This window comes from Pelodiscus sinensis, chromosome 6 (genome assembly GCF_049634645.1).
Source record: "Pelodiscus sinensis isolate JC-2024 chromosome 6, ASM4963464v1, whole genome shotgun sequence".
Classification (NCBI taxonomy): Eukaryota; Metazoa; Chordata; order Testudines; family Trionychidae; genus Pelodiscus; species Pelodiscus sinensis.
The window spans coordinates 111,225,959-111,245,691 of NC_134716.1; the positions used below are offsets into that span (position 1 = coordinate 111,225,959).

Here is a 19,733-nt window from a genome sequence, read left to right on the forward strand (position 1 = left end):
CACTTGCTATCCCCAGCCTTATATGCTCTCACTAGGTTAAGATAGGAGGTGTGGGGTGGGAATGAGGGATTTGGGTAGGGGAAGGGATGAGAAGTACAAGCTCTGGGAGGAAATTTGGATGTAGGAGAAGGGGATGTTGGCTCGGGGAGGGAGCTCCAGGCTTGGAAGTGTTGGGCTCAGGTGGAAGGTTGGAATGCCGAGCAAGCCAGGGGCTAGTGGATGTAAGACTTTCCTCGCATGAGCAAAATGAATTTCGTGTTGTGTACGAGTACTGAGTTCATGTGGCTCGTTTGGATGTGCCACTGTGGCACCCGAGTTATTAATAAATATCTTATAAACCTCTACCTTTTCTTCCTGCTGACATGTCTCCTCCCCTGGTGCCTGCTTCCTCCCAACTCCTCACTCTCCTCTGCTGTCCTGACTCCTGCCCTTCTCACTGCCCTCAGTCTTCCTGAGACCTGCCCCCCTCCACCAGCCCTTCTCTCCTCCCTGTGCCCACTCCTCCAGTAGCCCCACTCTGCTCATGTGAGCTACCCCTCCTCATCCCCTCTCCTAACACCTCCCTCTACAAACCTGCCCTGCCTCTCTCCTCTGAGGCTGGTCCCTCCCCTGCAGGTGTCTGCCCTTCTGTTTCACCCCCAGAATCCCCCGGCACTTGCACCTTCTCTTACTCCTGCACCCTCCTGGTGCCTCCCTCTTCCCTCACTGCCCCCTGCACCCTTTGCCCTCTTTTTCCCTGATGCCCACCCTCTCACTACCCTCTGCCCCCGTTCCCTACATACATGACTTGCTCCATTCCCACCTTCCTCATGCCCACCCCTTCTTTCAAGCCTTCTCCCAGCACCTCCCCCACCCTCCTCTAACCTCCAATGTCCTTACTCTCTCCTCTCCCAGCATCACTCTGTCCCCTCTCCCACTGACACCTCCCCTCCTGCCTTTTTCCTCATTGTCTGTACTTGCCCCCCTGGCATTTGTGTCTCCTCTACCCTGTCCTTTTGGTGCCTTCCCCTCTCCTCCCCCTCTGCACAAGCCCCTTCCTCTCCCAGCCCTTCCCCTACCTTTACGGGGCTGGAGTCTGCGCTCCGTCCCCGGACTCTGAACCCGCAACTCAGCCACATGGAGCAATGCAGCACCCAGCAGTTTTAAAATCCCGGGTTGTGACATTACGTCACGCCTGGGCGTCTCCCTGCCTACCGGTTTGAGCACTCCCACAAGGCAGCAGCAGCCAGCAAGGGGGAGCTCAGTGAAGGTTGCGCACAGCAGGGATGAGAAAGGGATGGGGTCGAGGGAGAGACGCTCAGGGGCCAGGGTGGGAGGACGTGTGGGGGAGGCTGGGGCTTGCTCCAGCTCCAAATATTGGTGTAGCATGGGCACCACGAGCCCATACAACTCGCTGCCCATGCCTCTCCTGGCTAGCCAGCTCTCTCTCTCTGTCAGAGGGGGCGAGGGAGTGCCAGCTCCTCACGGAACCCCTAGTTTTGCTTCGCGGAACCCATGGGTTCCCCGGAGCACCAATTGGGAAACACTGCTCTAGAGCCTTTTTAAAAGAATTACATGTGCTATTCCCTCATCCACTAGTATAGTAGATTGTTTTAATGAGTGCACATATATATCTTAGACACTCAGGTCACACCATATTTGAATTCCTTCAGAAATGTTGAATAAAGATTATGAAGTCCTAGTTATTTGGAGTTTCTTATCTTATCAGTTTCTTTCAGAACGTCTTCTGAATTGTCTTTAATGGTGTTTCATTTATTACCAGAATTAGGTAATTACCAGTCCAGAGGATGCTCAGGAGAAGACTGACCCTATCTTCCTAAATTGCTTTGTTTACGCCCCAATATCGCTTACTTGTTTTTGAGATCTTCATCTCCAGGTAGAACCTCTTCAGTCCAGCACCCGCAGGACCTAACTTGTGCTGAACCAGAGAATTTGCCAAACCATGGGATGTCAATATTGCTTAGCAGCATTACCAACATTTCCACTGCTTACTGGGCAGTTAGGTGTAAATTAGAGTTAAATAATAGCACAGAACACTGAGAGCTAAGAATGGTGGCTGTAAATAAATGTTATGGGACTGTGGGAAAGTTGGCCACACCCATGATTAGTGTACATCCAGCCAATTAAAATCATGCCAGACCACGGATGTTGCAGACCAGAGAGGTTCAATCTGTTTTTACTCCAGAACCTTTCCTTTAACCTTTCAGTTTACATTTTACCTGAAAAAATATTTTGTTCCTTTCCACTTTAATCTTCTAAAATTTAATGTTTATGTTAGACTTTGATCTCTCACTTTGGTATTGCAGTTACAATTACTTACTGTTTCAACTATGGTTACTTCCTAAGCAACTTAATGTTATTTAGGACCAAGTCAAGAGTATCCTCTCCTCTTGTGTGTTCCAGAACGAATGCCAAAAAGCAAAGTATTAAGAAACTGCTTTTATAAATCTTGCTTAGACGGGATATGTGGCTAGTGAAGATTTAGGGGTCAAAATCACTAACACTGCATCTGAATTTAATTTAGTTATCCTCTTTGAGTTTTCTCCGCAGTGTACATTTTAATGTGTTTTTCCTGATTCAGAGCCTGATAGTAAAATGCTACTACTATATTTCTATTATGATGTTTTGGAATTGGTATGCATACAGATTCTACTACATGGTACTTGCCACTTGAAATCTAATGTGATTAAATTTCTACATACTCTTTCAGATACAGTGTTGCTGCCCCACCACAACCTAATGTGTGCTTCCAGCACAGTTTATAATATGCAATAAAATACCCTAGTTTGACATTCCCCATGTTTCAGATGCATCAATTACATCAATCACCATACAGGTTTTTTTAGTGAAGCATTCTAGATCATCTATTGGTTTGCTTTTAAGCTTCCTGCAACAATATTCAGAAATGTATAGCTTTTATTCTTGACCACTTTTACTTAACTCCTCTGCTTGAGGACTTGTTTATTGCTCTGGAATATACTTGTGATAACAATTTGGATCTCCTTCATTTCAGTTTTAATTTCTGTTCTTTGGCTATATGGTTTTGTATTAATGAAACCCTTAACAGATGTCTATATTAGACACACTGCAGTGGCACCACTGCAGTGAAGATAATTGCTATAGTAACAGAAGCAGTGCTTGTATTACTGAAGTAAATCCACCTTTCTGTAAGTAGTTAGCTAGGTTGATAAAACACTTGACAACCTAGTGTTGTCTAAGCCAAATTGTGCCCCATGTAATTCCATTGTTAAAGGCAGAACTTTTTTCACAACCCTGAGTAATCTAATTAAATTTACCTAACTCTGTAAAGTAGACCAGCCCTTAGGGGAGATCTACACTGCAAATTTCCACCACTGCAAGTTACATCAGAATAAAGTCATCACAGTATGCATAACGTTTGTGCGCATGCTTACTTGGCTTTTTACATTGGCCCTGAAGTACTCACCAGGAATGCTTGTTTCAGTGCACAGTGCAATGCACCATGTGTAGGTATCCAGTATGCAACTCACCAGCATCCAGAACACTGATTTATGGGAAATTTTGGCAATGCATGGTGGGGAAGAAACAAGTCATACAGGGGTGATTGGGATAGAGGGGTCAGGCTCATGCTAATTTCTCTACCCCATAACTCTATACCATAATTTTTGGAAATCCCACAAACCCACAAGAAACTTGTCAATATCTGCCATCTCTAACAGAAAGATGGAACCTGCATAGCTCTGCACTATGGTCATGAGCATTGCAAAGACAGGATACCCAATCCTCTGTTGTTTGTAGAGCTGCAAGAAAAGCTGTTAGATTACTGTCAGATATACCTAGACCCAATTAATGATCATGGATGGTATTCACAGCACTCCATCCAGTGGAACTCCTCTTCCAGGCCTGAGAAATGAGCACTGAATGGTGACATCACATCACAATACATGCTTGGGATTCTGAGCAGTGGCTGTAGAACTGGCTGCTTAAGGGCACATTCCTGGATTGGTGTGCCAAGCTTACCCTAACCCTCAATCAGAATAAAAGCTGAACTTACAGTGAGGAAGGCAGTAGCAATCACACGGTGAAAAACTGCAGTGCTAGATTACTATCCAGCAGCGGAAAATCATTTAGAAAATCCACCAGTGGGGTTGTCGTCACTCAAACGGGAAGAACCATTAGTCCTCTCTTTCTATACAGGACTGTGACTTTCAGTGAAACACAGGACACAATGGATGACTTGCAAGCAATGGGGTTTGCAACTGTGGTAGAGCGATTGATAGCACACATATCTCTATTTTGTCACCAGACCATCTTGCCACAGAGTACTTCAACAGAAAGAGCTATTTTTCTATGGTAAGGCAAGTATAGGGGTTCACAAGGGACACTTAATCAACATCAGTGTTGGCTGATCCAGGAAGATGCATGATGGTCATATCTTTAAGGACACTGGAATGTTCAGAAAGCTACAAGCAGGGGCTCTCTTTCCAATTTGCCAGATTATTATTTGAGATCTTGAAAGGCCAATAATGGTCCTGGGTGACTCCACCTATGCTTCACTGCCCTGGGCCATGACATCATATACCAGACACCGTAATAACACACAGGAGAGATTCAACTACTGGTTCAGTAAGTGCAAAATGACAATTGAGTATGCTTTTGTCATAATGAAGATGTGCTGGCATTCTTAACTCACAAGACTGGATCTCAGTGAAAAAAATATGGTTATAGCTGCTTACTACATTTCTCATGATATCTGTGAAGTAAAATGAGGAAGGGAAGTATCCATTAATATGAAGCTATAGCTTTGAAAGAACTCCTCCATATCTATTAGTTTTCCCTCATGTCCTAGTTTAAATATTTAAAAAAAGATTTTTGTGCGTGCCAGCATTATAAATAAAATGCTGCCAATTGCTTCAGGATAAAGTTCCCCACCAATTCCTAACACATGTAAACTCCTCTACTTTCCATCATGCACCATGCATTAAGACACTAATTTCACTCCCAGATTGTACCTAAGCACTAAAAGCAATTCAAAGAAAGCCACCATGGAAGATCTGGTCTTCCCTAACAATCTAAATTAATCATTCAACAACTCTCTCCTATTTCCTAATATCAGTACCAATATAGCAGGGTCTCAGAGTTCTGAACATCAGAGTTACAAAGTGACCAGTCAACCACCTACTTCATTTGAAACCAGAAGTATGCAACCAACAATAGCAGCAGCAGCAACAACAAAAAAGCAAATATGTATTTTATTTTATTTTAAAATACATATTTTACCCCACCTCTCTATTTAAAATATTTGAGGTGGCTTACAAAATTTTAAAAACACAATAAATAAAAAGTAGAATAGAATAAAAGAGCCCAAGAGGGAGAATACAAGTACAGTACTGTGTTAAACTACTAAAAGAAATAAAGGAAAAAATTACAAAAATCTGATAAACTGTTTCTGAGCTTTTCTAAGATGGTTAAAAGATGAATAAATTAAGATGGTTAAAAGCAGCCTTTTTTCTGCATAATGAAGTTACAAAGCTTTATTCAATGTTCAGTTGTAAACTTTTGAAAGAATCATAACATTTTGTTCAGAGATTCAAACATTTCAGAATTACAAACAACCTCCATTCCTGAGGTGTTCATCTGAGGTTCTACTGTATGTACCATGACTAGGGCAACAATTTTTCTCCATAAAGATCGCAGAATCCGTAACTGCCAGTGACCTCTGTGAACTCAGCTCTGTTGGCTGGGAGCCGCAGGGTCCTGCTGCTGTGTATGCTGGAAGCCCTCCAGAGCTCCCAATCACTGAAGGTGGTTGGGGCACCCAGAGCTCTGGGCTGCTGTGGGCAGTGAGTCCTCAATTTCCACAGCAGCTCCCCTGAAGTTCCTGGCCTATGCAGGCAACCGGGCCCTCTGGAGTTTTTAGATGCTGAAGGGAGTACCCAAGAGCTCCTGACTACTGCAGGCCACAGGGATACCCAAGATCTCCCAAACACCAAGTGCATTGAGAATACCTCCTAGCCCCTTCAGGTGGTGAGGGACCCTGGAGCTCTGATTCCTCACAGGGAGAGGGCCACTACAGCTCAGCGTGGGCCTCTGTAGCTGCCCAACATCTGCAAAGAGTGTGGGCACCCCACAGCTGAGCTCTACATTTTATTAGGGGTATTTTTAGTAAAATCCAGGACAGGTAACGGGCTTCTGTAAATGTTTCTTTATCACCAGTAACCTGACCATGACTTCTACTAAAAATATCCATAACAAAATCTTAGCCCTAACCATAACTGCCGTGGATGTTTTAGTACTCATTAGCATGTTTTTATAAAAAGCCATCTAAGATCAACCAGTAGGTATATCACTGAATGGTTCTCTCTGCTATCACATGCGCAGCTGTCAATATCTCTAATGACTGAATCCCCTAACATGCTACATGGCCTACAACCTCCTGGAGAAAACTTCTCAGTGCATGAGGAATGATTCAACTTCCTCTCCCTCTGTTAGAAGATGGGTCTCATCTGTCCTTTCAATTAACCTTGGTCTTCACTCATCATGAGACAGACTTCCTCATCTGGAATACAATAACAAAGGCATGTGGTCTGTTCCAGCATCCCTGTAAATAAAAGTATGCATAGTCTTTCTTTACTCTTCCATCAACTCTGACCTCAAGCTATTGTTCTTGGACCTTGAGATGCATGAGCTGCTTACATCAGGATAAACACATGCCACCTGACCACAAGGCGAGTCAATTACACATTGAAGTAATCTAATACTTGATCTCACAGAGTTTGGATTGTTTAAGAGGTCCATTGAAGGGATCAGTTTTAGCAGGTGTTTGCATCTTTGAAGGCAAGGCAGAAGGCCAGTTGAAAAAACATTCCTAAGGACTGATTTTTAAATACACACCACCTACTTACAACAAATTATGTGCATGGAGGCTCTCCACCTAACAAAAAACTCAAGGCTACGGAGTTCATCTTTAAGAGCATCTGCTGCTCTGCTAAATATTTTTTCCAACTTCTCATAGTTAAGCATCCCAGTTTAAATCCTCATTTCTTTTACCTCATAAAAATTAGACTTTCCTTCCAGTAGTCTCTTAACTTTGGACATGAAGAGAATTATAAACCATCTTTTCCCGTATCCCTTTTTCCCTGTAATACTTTAGTACATAGCTCAACCATCAGCTGCAGTGCTGACTGGCTCTGACTGTCAAACAAAACACCCAGATGGCGTAAGACAGTCAGCATAAAACCACTAAAAAGCAAAGTTCTGTGTTACAAGAACAGAGAATCAAGCAGTTCCATTTATTTAATAAATTAGCCATGAAAGACAGATCATAGGAAATGAGTGTGTGGAAGGAAATTACTCAATATCGATGAGAAAAAGCTGAGAGAGAAGAAGCCATTTTAAACATTTTTTTTAATAAATGGAATAATAGAAGGGGTATCTGACTTTATTCCTCTGATGTACTAGAAAGTCTAATTTATCAGAATACAGTGTACAGAACTATATTTATTTATACAAAGACATTTTGTTTATGGCTGGATGAGGAACAGTGAAAATTAGAGATAACAGCATAAATATTTTACCTATTAATAAATCTTCACTCAGTTGGTACCAATGCTTTTCTGATGCATGCTACCCATTATGGTTGAAAGATAGATTTGCAGCTGTTAACAACATCTATGTTGGATTTGGAAAATTTGTTCATTAAAAATGGACTCCTCTAGAACAGAGTTTTGAAATCATACTTGTGCAATGTAATATTTAAGAATCCAATCCTATAAGTATGCGGACACATTTACGGTAATTGGGAAAAATCCCATGCATAAATTTAAACACATGATTAAGTATTTGTCTCACACACACACACACACACACACACACACACACACACACACACACACAATTGTATGCTGAAAGATATACTGTATAAACATTAATTAAATTATTTTGAATATAGACAATACAAAAAAGGAAAGAGAACCATGGCTCTAAAATGGGAATGGATCTCTGATGCCCTCTGCTGTCCTATTGTTGTCACTGCTAAATCACTAGTAAGCATTACCTGCAGAATCAAATAAATACAGAGTATTCACTTTAAAACCTACAGTATGCTAATTTAATTACCTGATACTCCAATTTGGCAGGTTACTGTTATGTACAAGAATGTAATTGTTACTAGTTCTCACATGTGAGCTATCAGCAATCATTAAAGAACATACTAAGCAAAACCAAAAGCATATTCTTTCCCCTAATATGCAATTTCAATGATTTTCCAATTCCCCCCCCCATTAGATTTTAGACTGCATTAAATTTTAATTTCCTTCAATATAGACAATAACTTGAGCATGTGACTTTCCCATCCATTTGATGACAAATTCCTAAGTGCTTTGTCAAAGTTTATCCCCTTCCTTTGTCTGACTTCATTAATAAACATACATGAAACAACGAAGTCCAGCCAAAGCCTTCTCCTTCAGGCTTTGTTCCTAAAGCTCCTCCTTGGGAGTTACTTAGATACCTTCATCAAACTCAGACCCAAAATATTATTGGGGGAGCCTAGTTTTGAAGCTTGATTTCTTCCTTTTTACTTCAGCCTGATATTGCTGGCAAGTATTTTGTAACGGCCAGATTCAGCCCGTCAAGAGCAAATCAGGAACAGTTCTCATGGGCTACGAGTAGCTCACTATAGATACATAAAACTAGTAATTCTTCCAGAAGTTCAAAATATGTAAATAAGAAAAAGCAAAATATACCTGAAAAAAGTATAAACACAAAGACAGGCAGAGGAAGTAATAAAGTAAAGGTTTAACTGGTTAACCGCTTACCTGGTAATCACCACCCTTACTGGTGGCCCAGACGGACTAGAGCAGCTCCCTACCTGATGCAGGAGGGGGCTGCTCCAACCCAGCCAGGCCTACCACTCTACGTCGTGGGGGTGGTGCTCCATACCAGACAAGTCCCATACCACACTGTGAGGAGGGGTGGGTGAGACATGCTTCAGCCTGGCCTGGCCTGCCACACCACAGGCAGGGGGCTGCTCCAGCCCAGCCATGATGGAATAGTCTCCTATCTGTGGAATCCTAAACTTAATATTTAACCAATTCACTTTTTAAATGGGATTTTACATCACTAGAAGGAAGTGGATTTAACTACACAGACAAGAAACTAACAACAAAAGGTCTGGTAGCACTTTATAGACTAACAAAACATGTAGGTAGTCTCATGAGCTTTTGTGGGCAGAGCCCACTTCTTCAGATGACCAGAGTTATGAGTTTAAGATGTGCAGATCCAAAATAAATAGGAGAGGAGAAGGGGAGGCAGAAAAAAAGAAGAGGTCTGTAGGAGACAGAGAGCTAGGGGGAATCAGTAAGTATCTGAAGATTGGGTAGTTAAAATGAAGCAGATAAGAATCAAAGTAAATTGATAGTATCCTTCCTGACTCAAGGAGTCTACACAACACAAATTCTTTCAGCTTGTACAATACATTTTAATGTAAAACTTAAGAGGAAAATCTGATCATCATATGAGCACACTAAATTCCTGTGTGCTCCTTAACTGTGAGGGTATAAGACTTTTTTATTTTTGGACACATTGATAAGTAACCTATTGTATATTATTTGGCTAATATTTGCATAAATTATAAAATCTGTGTATTTAAATACATATGCAAATACATGTAATTGATCAACATGCCTTACTAACAGTTAATGAAATGATTCTAAGAAGTACCTTAGCCCCCTCTCCCACCCAAAATTTTTGAACTAAGGATTCTGAAACATTCCTGTCACTAAAGGCTGATGATATGGTGCTCCACCTTCCCAGTTGTCTTTCACCGCTTCCCCTACAGAAGCAGAAACAAGTCTGATGCAAACCAGCATCACTCCAGTAACTTTCCCATCCCTGCTGCAGTTGCTTAGTACTGCCCCCATCTACAGCCTCTGCACAGCATCAGAGAGGAGATTGGAGATGATTGCTCTAGCTTCCGCATTGTTTTCTTCCCTGCCAGGCTGTGGAAGGCCCAGAGAGCAAAATAAGAACTCACCTGACTTTGCATAAACCTACTAAATAGTTAATTATTTATAGCTCCCTGAGCTTTTTTTAAAATAATACACTCAGCCCATATGCTGAGCTGGTTAAACACAAGTAGAGAAAGAGATCATTCATAAGAATGGCCATACTGGGTCATATCAAAGGTCCATCTAGCCCAGTATCCTGTCTGCTGACAGTGGCCAATACCAGATGCCCCAGAGGGAGGGAACACAACAGGTAATCATCACGTCATTTCTCTCCTGTCATCCATTTCCAGACAAAAAGAGGCTAGGGACACTATTCCTACCCATCCTGGCTAATAGCCATTGATAAACCTAATCCATGAATCTATCTAGCTCCTTTTTGAACCCTGTCCAAGTCCCAGTCTTCACATAATCCTCTGGCAAAGAATTCAACAGGTTGAATGTACACTGAGTGAAGAAAAACTTCCTTTTGTTTGTTTTAACCCGGCTGCCTATTAATTTCATTTGGTGACCCCTATTTCTTATATTGGGGGAATAAATAAATAGCTTTTCCTTATTCCCTTTTTCTATACCAGTCATGATTTATACTCCTTGATCATATCCTCCCCCCCTTAGGCTATGTCTACACAGCAACATTATTTCTAAATAACTAACATTATTTGGAAATAACGTAGTCCGTGTTTACACAGCTAGCAGTTATTTTGACATGTCAAAATACTGTTAAACTGGAGGAGTAAAGTAAGCTGGATGAAGAATGCTCTATTTCAAAATAAGTGCTGTGTAGACAGCACCAAAACTTGAAATAAGCTATTTCAAAATAAGCTGCAGAATTGATGTAGCTCAATTTGAGTAGCTTATTTCGAGTTAACCCCAGCAGTGTAGATGCGCCCTTAGTCTCCTCTTTTCTAAGATTGAAAGTACCAGTCTTTTTAATTTCTCTTAATATGGGACCCGTTCCAAACCCCCTAATCATTTTTGTTGCTTTTCTCTGAACCTTTTCCAATGCCAATATATCTTTTTTGAAATGAGGCAACCACATCTATATGCAGTATTCATGGTGCGGTCATTCCATGGTTTTATATAGAGGCATTAAGATACTTTCTGTCTTATTCTCTATCCCTTTAGTGATTTCTACCATTGTTTGCTTTTTTGACTGCCTCTGAGTGGATGTTTTCAGAGAACTATCCACAATGACGCCAAGATCTCTCTCGAGTAGTTGTAGCTAAATTAGTCCCCATCATATTGTATGTATAATTGGGATTATTTTTTCCAATGTGCATTACTTTACATTTATCAATATTAAATTTCATTCACCATTTTGTTGCCGAATCATTTTGTTTAGTGAGGTCTTTTTGAAGCTCTTCACAGTCTGCTTTAGTCTTAACTATCATGAGCAGTTTGGTATCAAATTTTGCCACCTCACTGTTTACCTCTTTCTCTAGATCATTTATAAATAAATTGAACAAGATTGGTCCTAGGACAGATGCTTGGGGGACCCCACTAGCCACCTCTCTCCACTCTGAATACAGCATTTATTCCTACCCTTTGTTTCCTGTCTTTTAACCAGTTATCAATCCATGAAAAGACCTTCCCTCTTATCCTGTGACAACTTACTTTACTTAAGAGCCTTTGGTGAGGGATCTCGTCCAAGTCTTTCTGGAAATCTAGATATACTATATCCACTGGATCCCCCCTTGTCCACATGTTTGTTGACCCCCTCAAGCAACTCTAGTAGATTAGCGGCGAGGAGTCCTGTTTCACCTTATAGACTAACCGAAGTGTTGGAGCATAGGCTTTTGTGGGCAAAGACCCACTTCATCAGATGCCCAAAGTGGGTCTTTGCCCACGAAAGCTTATGCTCCAACATTTCGGTTAGTCTATAAGTTACCACAGGACTCCTCACCGCTTTTGCAGATTCAGGCTAACTCTACTACCTCTCTGATACTCTAGTAGATTAGTAGAGCATGATTTCCCTTTACAGAAACTATGTTGACTTTCCCTCAACAAATTATGTTCCCCTATGTGTCTGACAATGGTTACTTTTGTTTATTAAATCAAAGAGGAAGTTTCACATTTTCAAAGCTCCATACATTTACTCTACATTTCACATAAAATGTGTACTCAGATTTCTAAAGGGAGTTAAGACAGTTTTGAAATTAAACACTGTACCACCAAAAATTCTCCACCCCTTCCTGCCCCACCTCTCCCCCACATAAAGATTCAATAAAGTCTGTGTTGAAACCAGAGCATGCCTGAAGTGCACATGTTCTCCTGTACTATACAAAGAAAATATTTATTTTTCAAAGTACAGTCTATGTGAGCACCACAAGCTTAAGACAATCACCATAGTTCAAATACTGTATTCTCATGTTAAAAAAAGCAAAATGTATAAACGAAAAGCACAGTGGATGCTGGTGCTCTAAATTTTCAAAGATTCATTGCCATCACCATCATCATCAAATAGGTCATTGTAATAAATTACCATATCCTAGACATTAAATATTTTGGATTTAGGTTTCCTATCAAAACATTGAATATAAAAGAATTCATGTTTCATTTGCTACACTAAGTGCACATTTCCCAATAGAAAAACATATAGTGTGCAACCCTCCACTTTAATCTTCCAATTATTTTTGTGAACCTCTCTTGCCTTAGTCAAGAAGCTGAAGTCATCAAGTAGGTGTCTCTTTGCTAAGATTTCTCTAAAGAGACCTGCAGTTTCTACACAGAAGAAATCCCTAATGAGTGGCGAGTGGCAAGAGAAATCCCCAGTGAGTCTATCAGCATACATTTTTCATAAAGTCATTATACCCGAGCAGCCTTTATCTTCTCCCCCCAACCCCTTTCTATAATTGTTTTCCTTGCAGACTAGGCAACAATTATCATTGCTGCAGGACTGAATATGTTCACAAGCAATACATAAACACTAGTCTCATATCAGGGGCTTTTATCACTAATTGCACTATAAAATGTGCTATTAAAACTGAGATAAACAAGACTGTAAAAAAAAGTCACATAATGGACCATGACCGCTTATAAGAAAAAAGTTTCATAAATGTCACAATAAACCTTATTTTTCAAAATTTTGGTCATATCTTTTCCATCCCTGCTCTCTTTTCAGATGGGATAGGGAAAGAGTTCCGAATTTAAATATAAACAAGTTGAACCTCTCTAGCCCAACACTTTCTGGTCTGGCAACATCCACAGTCCAGAATGATTTTAGTTAGCTGGATATCCACTTATGGGTGTTATCAAGTTTCCCGCACTGCCATAATGTTTATTTACAGCCATGAGTCCTGGCTCTCAGTGCTCTGTGCTATCATTTAGCTCTAATTTATCCCTTTAAGAGCCCAGTAAGCAGTGGATGTGTTGGTAATGCTGCTAGACAATACTGGCCTCCCATGGTTCAACAAATTCGCTGGTTCAGCAGGTCCTGAGGATGCTGGATTAGAGAAGTTCAACCTGTACTACTCTATATAAATTTACAAAACTGGAATGCATTTCAATCAAGTTTATTCTTGGTTTACTCAATTGTTAATGCATCTAAACAGACATTCTGAGATTTGCAAATGAATTACAGTGACATTTATTGTTTACTGCAAAGTATTTAATACAAAGGACAAAAGAATTATACTAAGTTTCAATATATGTTGTAAGTATAAACTACACTTGTTACCTTATGATGAAATTTTATAAATCTCAAAATGCTAATACGGCAGGTAGAGGAAAAATTAGCATATAAAAATCCTCTCAGTTGCAATATTCAAGTGAAAATGAAAAATTCTAAGTTAATTATAAAATACAAGTACTATAAAGGATAGTTAAAACATACAACTGACATGTTTCACTGACAGCACTATTTTAAACCTCTGAAAGACAAAATCTGAACAATAAACCAGTTCCTAAACCACAGAACAAGAACTCTAAGCATTTGCTTTATACTTTTTATATAACAAACCTAACAAAGTATAACTCAACACACTTTAAAAGTACTGGAATTTATCCATTTTTGTTTTACAGAAACAACATAATTTTAACCTGCCACTTAAGTAGCTGCAGTTACAAGGACAGTAAATCAATGCATATGTTAAAATTAATCTCTGTACTATGGGAGGCATTCGTCTACTGCTAATGAAGTATAAAAAGATTTGAGTTTGGATTCCAATAAACAGATGTCATTTTATTTAATTTCCTTCAAATTTAAAAACAACAGGTATTTTGGGGTTATATTTAACTTCGGATAAATACCCTTTATATCACAACCTACAGAAAGTTCTAGCTAACTTCAATTAATTTTAATATCCTCAAAGCAAATCTGTTTTTTGAACCTGATGTAATTCAGTCAAAATTTTTTCGTAAACTTTCAAGAGCGTTGGATCAGGCCCTTTGAGATGAAAATGATTAAGATTTTCTTTGTAAGTTCAGTTATGGCAAACAAAACAAACATGTTGCAGCTATTGCATTAAAAACAAACAAAAACCTTACTTTGTCAGATGCTTCAGAAGCCAAAAGGTTAGTAGCAAGAGTCTGTAGTTTCTGATGGGCCATACTTTTTAGAGCCGCAAGGCTACGTCTAGTCATAGCTTGTTTTAAATTGACGGCTGGGTGACTAAGAGAATCCACTGCAGCTGGAACTGCCTCATCACAAGCATTCAGGATCTCGACCGCTGTTATACCCATCACACAACGATCCAGTGCACCTTGAAACATAACGTGAATAATGAAATGCATTATTTCAGTACAGGCAATTCTAAAGGTTTAAAAACGTCAAAAGCATATATTAAACAGTTACCTAATCTGTAGTATTTTCTGTAATGCCTAAGACTACTAGTTATTATTTATATTATTAACATGCCTAGAATTCCTAGTTATTTAGTAGGACCCCACTGTGCTAGGCGCCATTCAAGAACGTGGTCCCTGTCCCAAAGAGCTTACAATTTAAGCACAGAACAAGAAATAACAACTGAGATGAAGGAGTACAGGAAACCATGTGACCATTAGTCATCATCACCAACAGTAACCTATTTGTGTGACCAATTTTCCTAATGAGGTAGGATTTTCCTGCATTTCCAGCAATTATAGGATGTAAAAATCAAAACCACTACACTTGATTTTTATGATAGGCAACTATAAGTGTTGCTAATGATTCTGCCTAACACTTTTCATTACCAGCCTTTTTCCAGTTACTTATAACTTTGTCAGACTTTATTTGTTATGGTTTACGTGTTCCATGTTTCAGCAAAAACATCTCAGCCATTTCTGAGAAATATTAGGTGGGTGTGTGCTTGCCACATGCACCAGTGCTGATACGTTTTTCCCTCAGCAGTATCTGTAGGGGAGTGGATCTGACAGCTCCTAGAGTGGCACCTTGATGGTACAGTATAAGGGGCACAACAAGCTTTCCTCTCCCCTTCACATCCAGTTCCTTCTTGCCAGAAACTCCAGGGCTATGTCTACACTCGCGGCTTCTTGCACAAGAACATCTTGCGCAAGTGTTCTTGTGCAAGAACTCTTGCGCAAGAAAACGTCCACACTGCCATGTGCGAGCTGTGCTTTTGCGCAAGAGCGCCCATGGCAGTGTGGATGCTTTCTTGTGCAAGAAAGCTCTGGTGGCCATTTTAGCCATAGGGCTTTCTTGCGCAAGAAATCCCTGCTGAGCGTCCACACTTCCCTCTTGCGCAAGAGCTCTTGCACAAGAGGGCTTACACCTGTTAAAAAAGAACGTAGCTCTTGCGCAAAGAGCCCTCTCTTACCACACCGTACTGTAAATTTCCTTGCGCAAGAGCAGGCGGGCAGTGTGGCTACTCTGCAGATTCTTGCGCAAGAACAGCTATACTTGCACAAGAAGCCGTGAGTGTAGACATAGCCCAACAGTGGGGAAGAAAGACAGGTTATGAAATGGAATAGAACAACACTTCTTGAAGAACATAAGTTACAGAACAGGTAACTCTTTTTTCTTCTTCAAGTATTTGGAGTCCATGCTACATTAGGTGACTCCAAGCAATATCCATGGAGGTGGCAAGAGTTCCCAGCCACGTAAACTGAAGCACAATTCTGCCAGATCCAGCATTGTCTCTAGATTGCTGAGTTATTGTGTAATGAGAAGTGAACGTGTGGACTGAGGACTACAACACAGTTCTACAGATGCCCTAAATCAGGGTGTGTGCCAGGAAGCTACTGATGATGCTTGATCTCTGGTCAAATGCGCTCAGGCAATCAGTGACAGCCGGACTTTGGACAGCTCATACCAAGTCCATATACAAGAGGTGATCGATCCATTTGGAAATCCTCTATGAGGATACCAGAAGGCCCTTCATCCTTCCATCTACAGCGACAAAGAGGTGTATTAATTTGGTACATTCCAAGCAGAAATCTAGGACCCTCAAAACATTCAGAGCATGCACATGTCTCCTGCATCTTGTGTGTCTTGGGACAAAACAGAGGCAGGAATATGCCCTGATTCACGTGGAAGGAGGACACCACGTTAAGCAGGAATACTGGACGGAGCCATAGCTGGATCCTCTCCTTATAAAAAACTGTGTAAGGTAGTTCCAAGGTCAGAACCTTCATTTTTTATACCATTTCACCGATGTCACCACCACCTAGAAAATAACATTCCAGAACAAGTAGGAAGCGAGCAGGAACCCAGCAGCTCAAAGGGAAGGCCAGAGAGCCTAAAGAGGACAAAGTTAAGGTTTCACCGTGGGACAGGGAACCATACTTGCAGGTATGGTTACTCTCTAGAGGCCTTTCAGGAACTTGACTGTCATATCATGAGAGAAGACTGACTTTGAATCAGCTGTTGGAATGTGGAGATGGCCGTGAGATGCACCCTGACGGAAGAGGGCACCAGACCTTGTTTCCTGAGTTGCGGTAAGTAGTCCAAAATAGCCTGCATTGAAGAGTGCAAAGGAGACATGCTGTGCTCTGACACCTAGTGGGAAAACCTTGTTCTCTTGCCAAGTAAGTTAGTCACATGGATAAGTACAACTAAGAACTATTAATTATTTTACAGGAAAGCAGGCTGTTAGAACAACTCTGCAATGCTAGCATAAGGCAGAAGAAAATCCCAGCACCGTCCCCAGCAGCAAGAAGAAACTGACAGTGGGGGGAGTGTGCAGCGTCCCTTATAACATGCCATGAGAGACATTTTGGGGGTCACCAGAGCTGCTTCTACACAGACACTGCTATAGAAAATCTTCTGGCACAAGTGCATGTGGCAAGTACACTCACCTAATGTGGAATGAATATGAGCAAGACCTCAAAGAAGAAAAAAAATGTTAAGTATCCTTGACAAACTCCAAATTTAGGCAGTTACATAGCTACAATAACAACACTTAAAATTACTTGCAGCTTGGTATTTAAAAAAATCGTATTCCAATTCTAGATAAAATATGTTACCAAAACATCTCAAGAGAAACAGCCAGCCTATTTTCCCTAGTTCATTAAATCTCAATTAACAGAAATATAAATGCTTTTAATATTAAAACCACATCCTACTCTAGAAACACTTTTGGTAACAGGAATATTGTATGTACAGGCAGTCCCCGGGTTACATGGATTCGACTTACATCGGCTCCCTACTTACAAACAGGGTGAGGCAACCCCGCACTAGCTGCTTCCCCCCCGCAGACCAGGGAGACACGAAGCTAGCGACCCCCTAGCAGACCAGGGAGACGCGGAGCGGCTTCTCTCAGCAGACACCTCAGCTTGAGAATAAAGGACTGAGGGAAGTGAGGTGTGGGAGAATAAAACTGAGCTCTGGAGAAATGTTTGGCTAGAGTTTCCCCTACAATATGTACCAGTTCCGACTTACATACAAATTCAACTTAAGAACAAACCTACAGTCCCTATCTTGTACATAACCTGGGGACTGCCTGTATTAGTAAGGAAATTAAAAGGTGGGTAACTGGCAAATTGTGTAGTTGATACAATTTGTATCTAATATAACAGAGGCTGGCAAACCCCAGTATATATACCACAAGTTTTCACTGGCATGCACGGCGGGAACCTTGTGCTACAGCTCCAGCCTCAGATGCGCAGCTGTAGACTGGAGCACTAGCCTGCTGAGGTAGGCAGGTAAGACATGCATATGCACATCCCTAGGGTTGCCCCTGCCCAGCCTGGGTTTGCAGTTCCTGGGAGCTAAGGGGTTAACAACTTCTTCTTTCTTTGGGAGGGGGCGGGTCTGGGCAGCTGGTCACATGTGGCATGCCAGGGCCCAGGATTTGCTCTGCTGCTCCCCCCAGGCTGTGTGTGGGGGCAGGGAGCCCCTTCCTGAGCACCTCACTGCACCTGGCCAAGCTTGAGCCAGCCCTGGGCTCCCTCCTAGTCCCTGCCCTTCTCACCCCATCCTGCACCTCACCTCCCACCCCTATCCCACTCACTAGCAGCCTTGTTCCGCACATTGAACCCTTCAGTTTTGTTCCTACCCCAGAGCCTGAGGGAGTCCACCAAATCCACTAACTCTGGAACCCCAGAAAAGTAAATCTGGCCTATGGGAAGACCGGAATCTCAGTCCTCCCTGTCTTGTCCCCTCACCCCGTGGGGCTGGAGTTCCAGAAGAGTTAGGTGTCTCCATTGGGGGCCACATCAGTGAGGGTTGGGGGTTTTGGGAGGAGTTTTTTCACTTCTCACTTGTGTGGTCACCAACTGATTTTTAAGTGGGTGAGTGGCCCCAACCCAAAAAAGGTTCCCCACCCCTTCCATAAAGAAAGAAAACATTGAAACCTTTTGCGTTGGACATATTATTTTACTTTACTTAAAATGAAGTTTGATAAACTAACATAAGAAAGTTAAAATGCTTAATCTGTTTAATAATTTACATTAAACCATTCTCCCCAGCTGCAGCACTAGCAAAATGGCTCAGGCATAATTATGTAATTAACTGTGAGTTTTTATTAGCAACTTGTAGTCCACAGAAAAATTTGCATTGACTAAGGTAATCCACAGGGTGTGTGGTGGAGAGGCCCCCTCTCCCTCCTCAGGGAGAGCAGCACAGCCCAGGAGGGTTAAATCTTGGCATGCCACTTTGGAAAGGTTCCTGACCCCTGGACTACATGATTGATTGATATGGAATGATGCTCAGTCCCAGCTCGCTCCAGGTCCAGGTGCTACCCCTGCTGCGGCTCTGCAGTTTAAACGTAGTAGGAGCCTATGATAGAGGCAGAAGCACAAGGGGAAGGCAGGCAGCACTGCGAAGTCGGTGCTGGGGAAGAGATAGCTTACTTGACTACTCGCTCACCCCTATGTAACAGTTCAGTTAATGACATTTGAGAAGCTTATTAAATTATTGCGTAACCTCTGTTACACTAGGATTTAAACTATGTGTGAGAGCCCAAGCACTGAAATTTCACCGAGGGTTGAAGCAAAACAAAAAGTTGCTGTATTTCCTATGCCAGGGTGGAGACAAATGCCAGCACAATCACAAAAGTGTGTGGAAGTTGTCAGGAAAAGCCATTTGTATACTAGACAGACAACCAGATAAGGCCTTAGGCAATTATGTCAAGCTTAAGGACAAACAGAGACAGACAGTTACTGAAGTCTCCATTAGTTTGTCCAGTAGTTGCCAGACCAAGTGCATTAGCTATCTTTCCTAAAGATAAATAAGAATGCATGCATGCATGCATGTATGCAAGAGTGTGTGGCACCAAAGAATCTGAGATATACTTCATATTTAGAGAGCTGTATTTCCCAAAGATAACGTGTCATAATGTATGTTTAGTATCATGCCAATTTGTGTCTCAAATG

General features: G+C 41.5%; 1 protein-coding gene across 5 annotated transcripts in view; it reads right to left on the reverse strand.

The window, feature by feature from the left end:
* The window catches only part of WDR7 (WD repeat domain 7), a 352,131-nt gene that overhangs the window by 266,846 nt on the left and 65,552 nt on the right, over positions 1 to 19,733 (reverse strand). For all 5 annotated transcript variants that reach the window (XM_006116571.3, XM_075932629.1, XM_014570212.3 and 2 more), the window contains one exon: positions 14,469 to 14,683. In XM_006116571.3, coding sequence (XP_006116633.2) covers positions 14,469 to 14,683 — 215 coding nt within the window. The remainder of the gene's footprint in view (positions 1 to 14,468; positions 14,684 to 19,733) is intronic.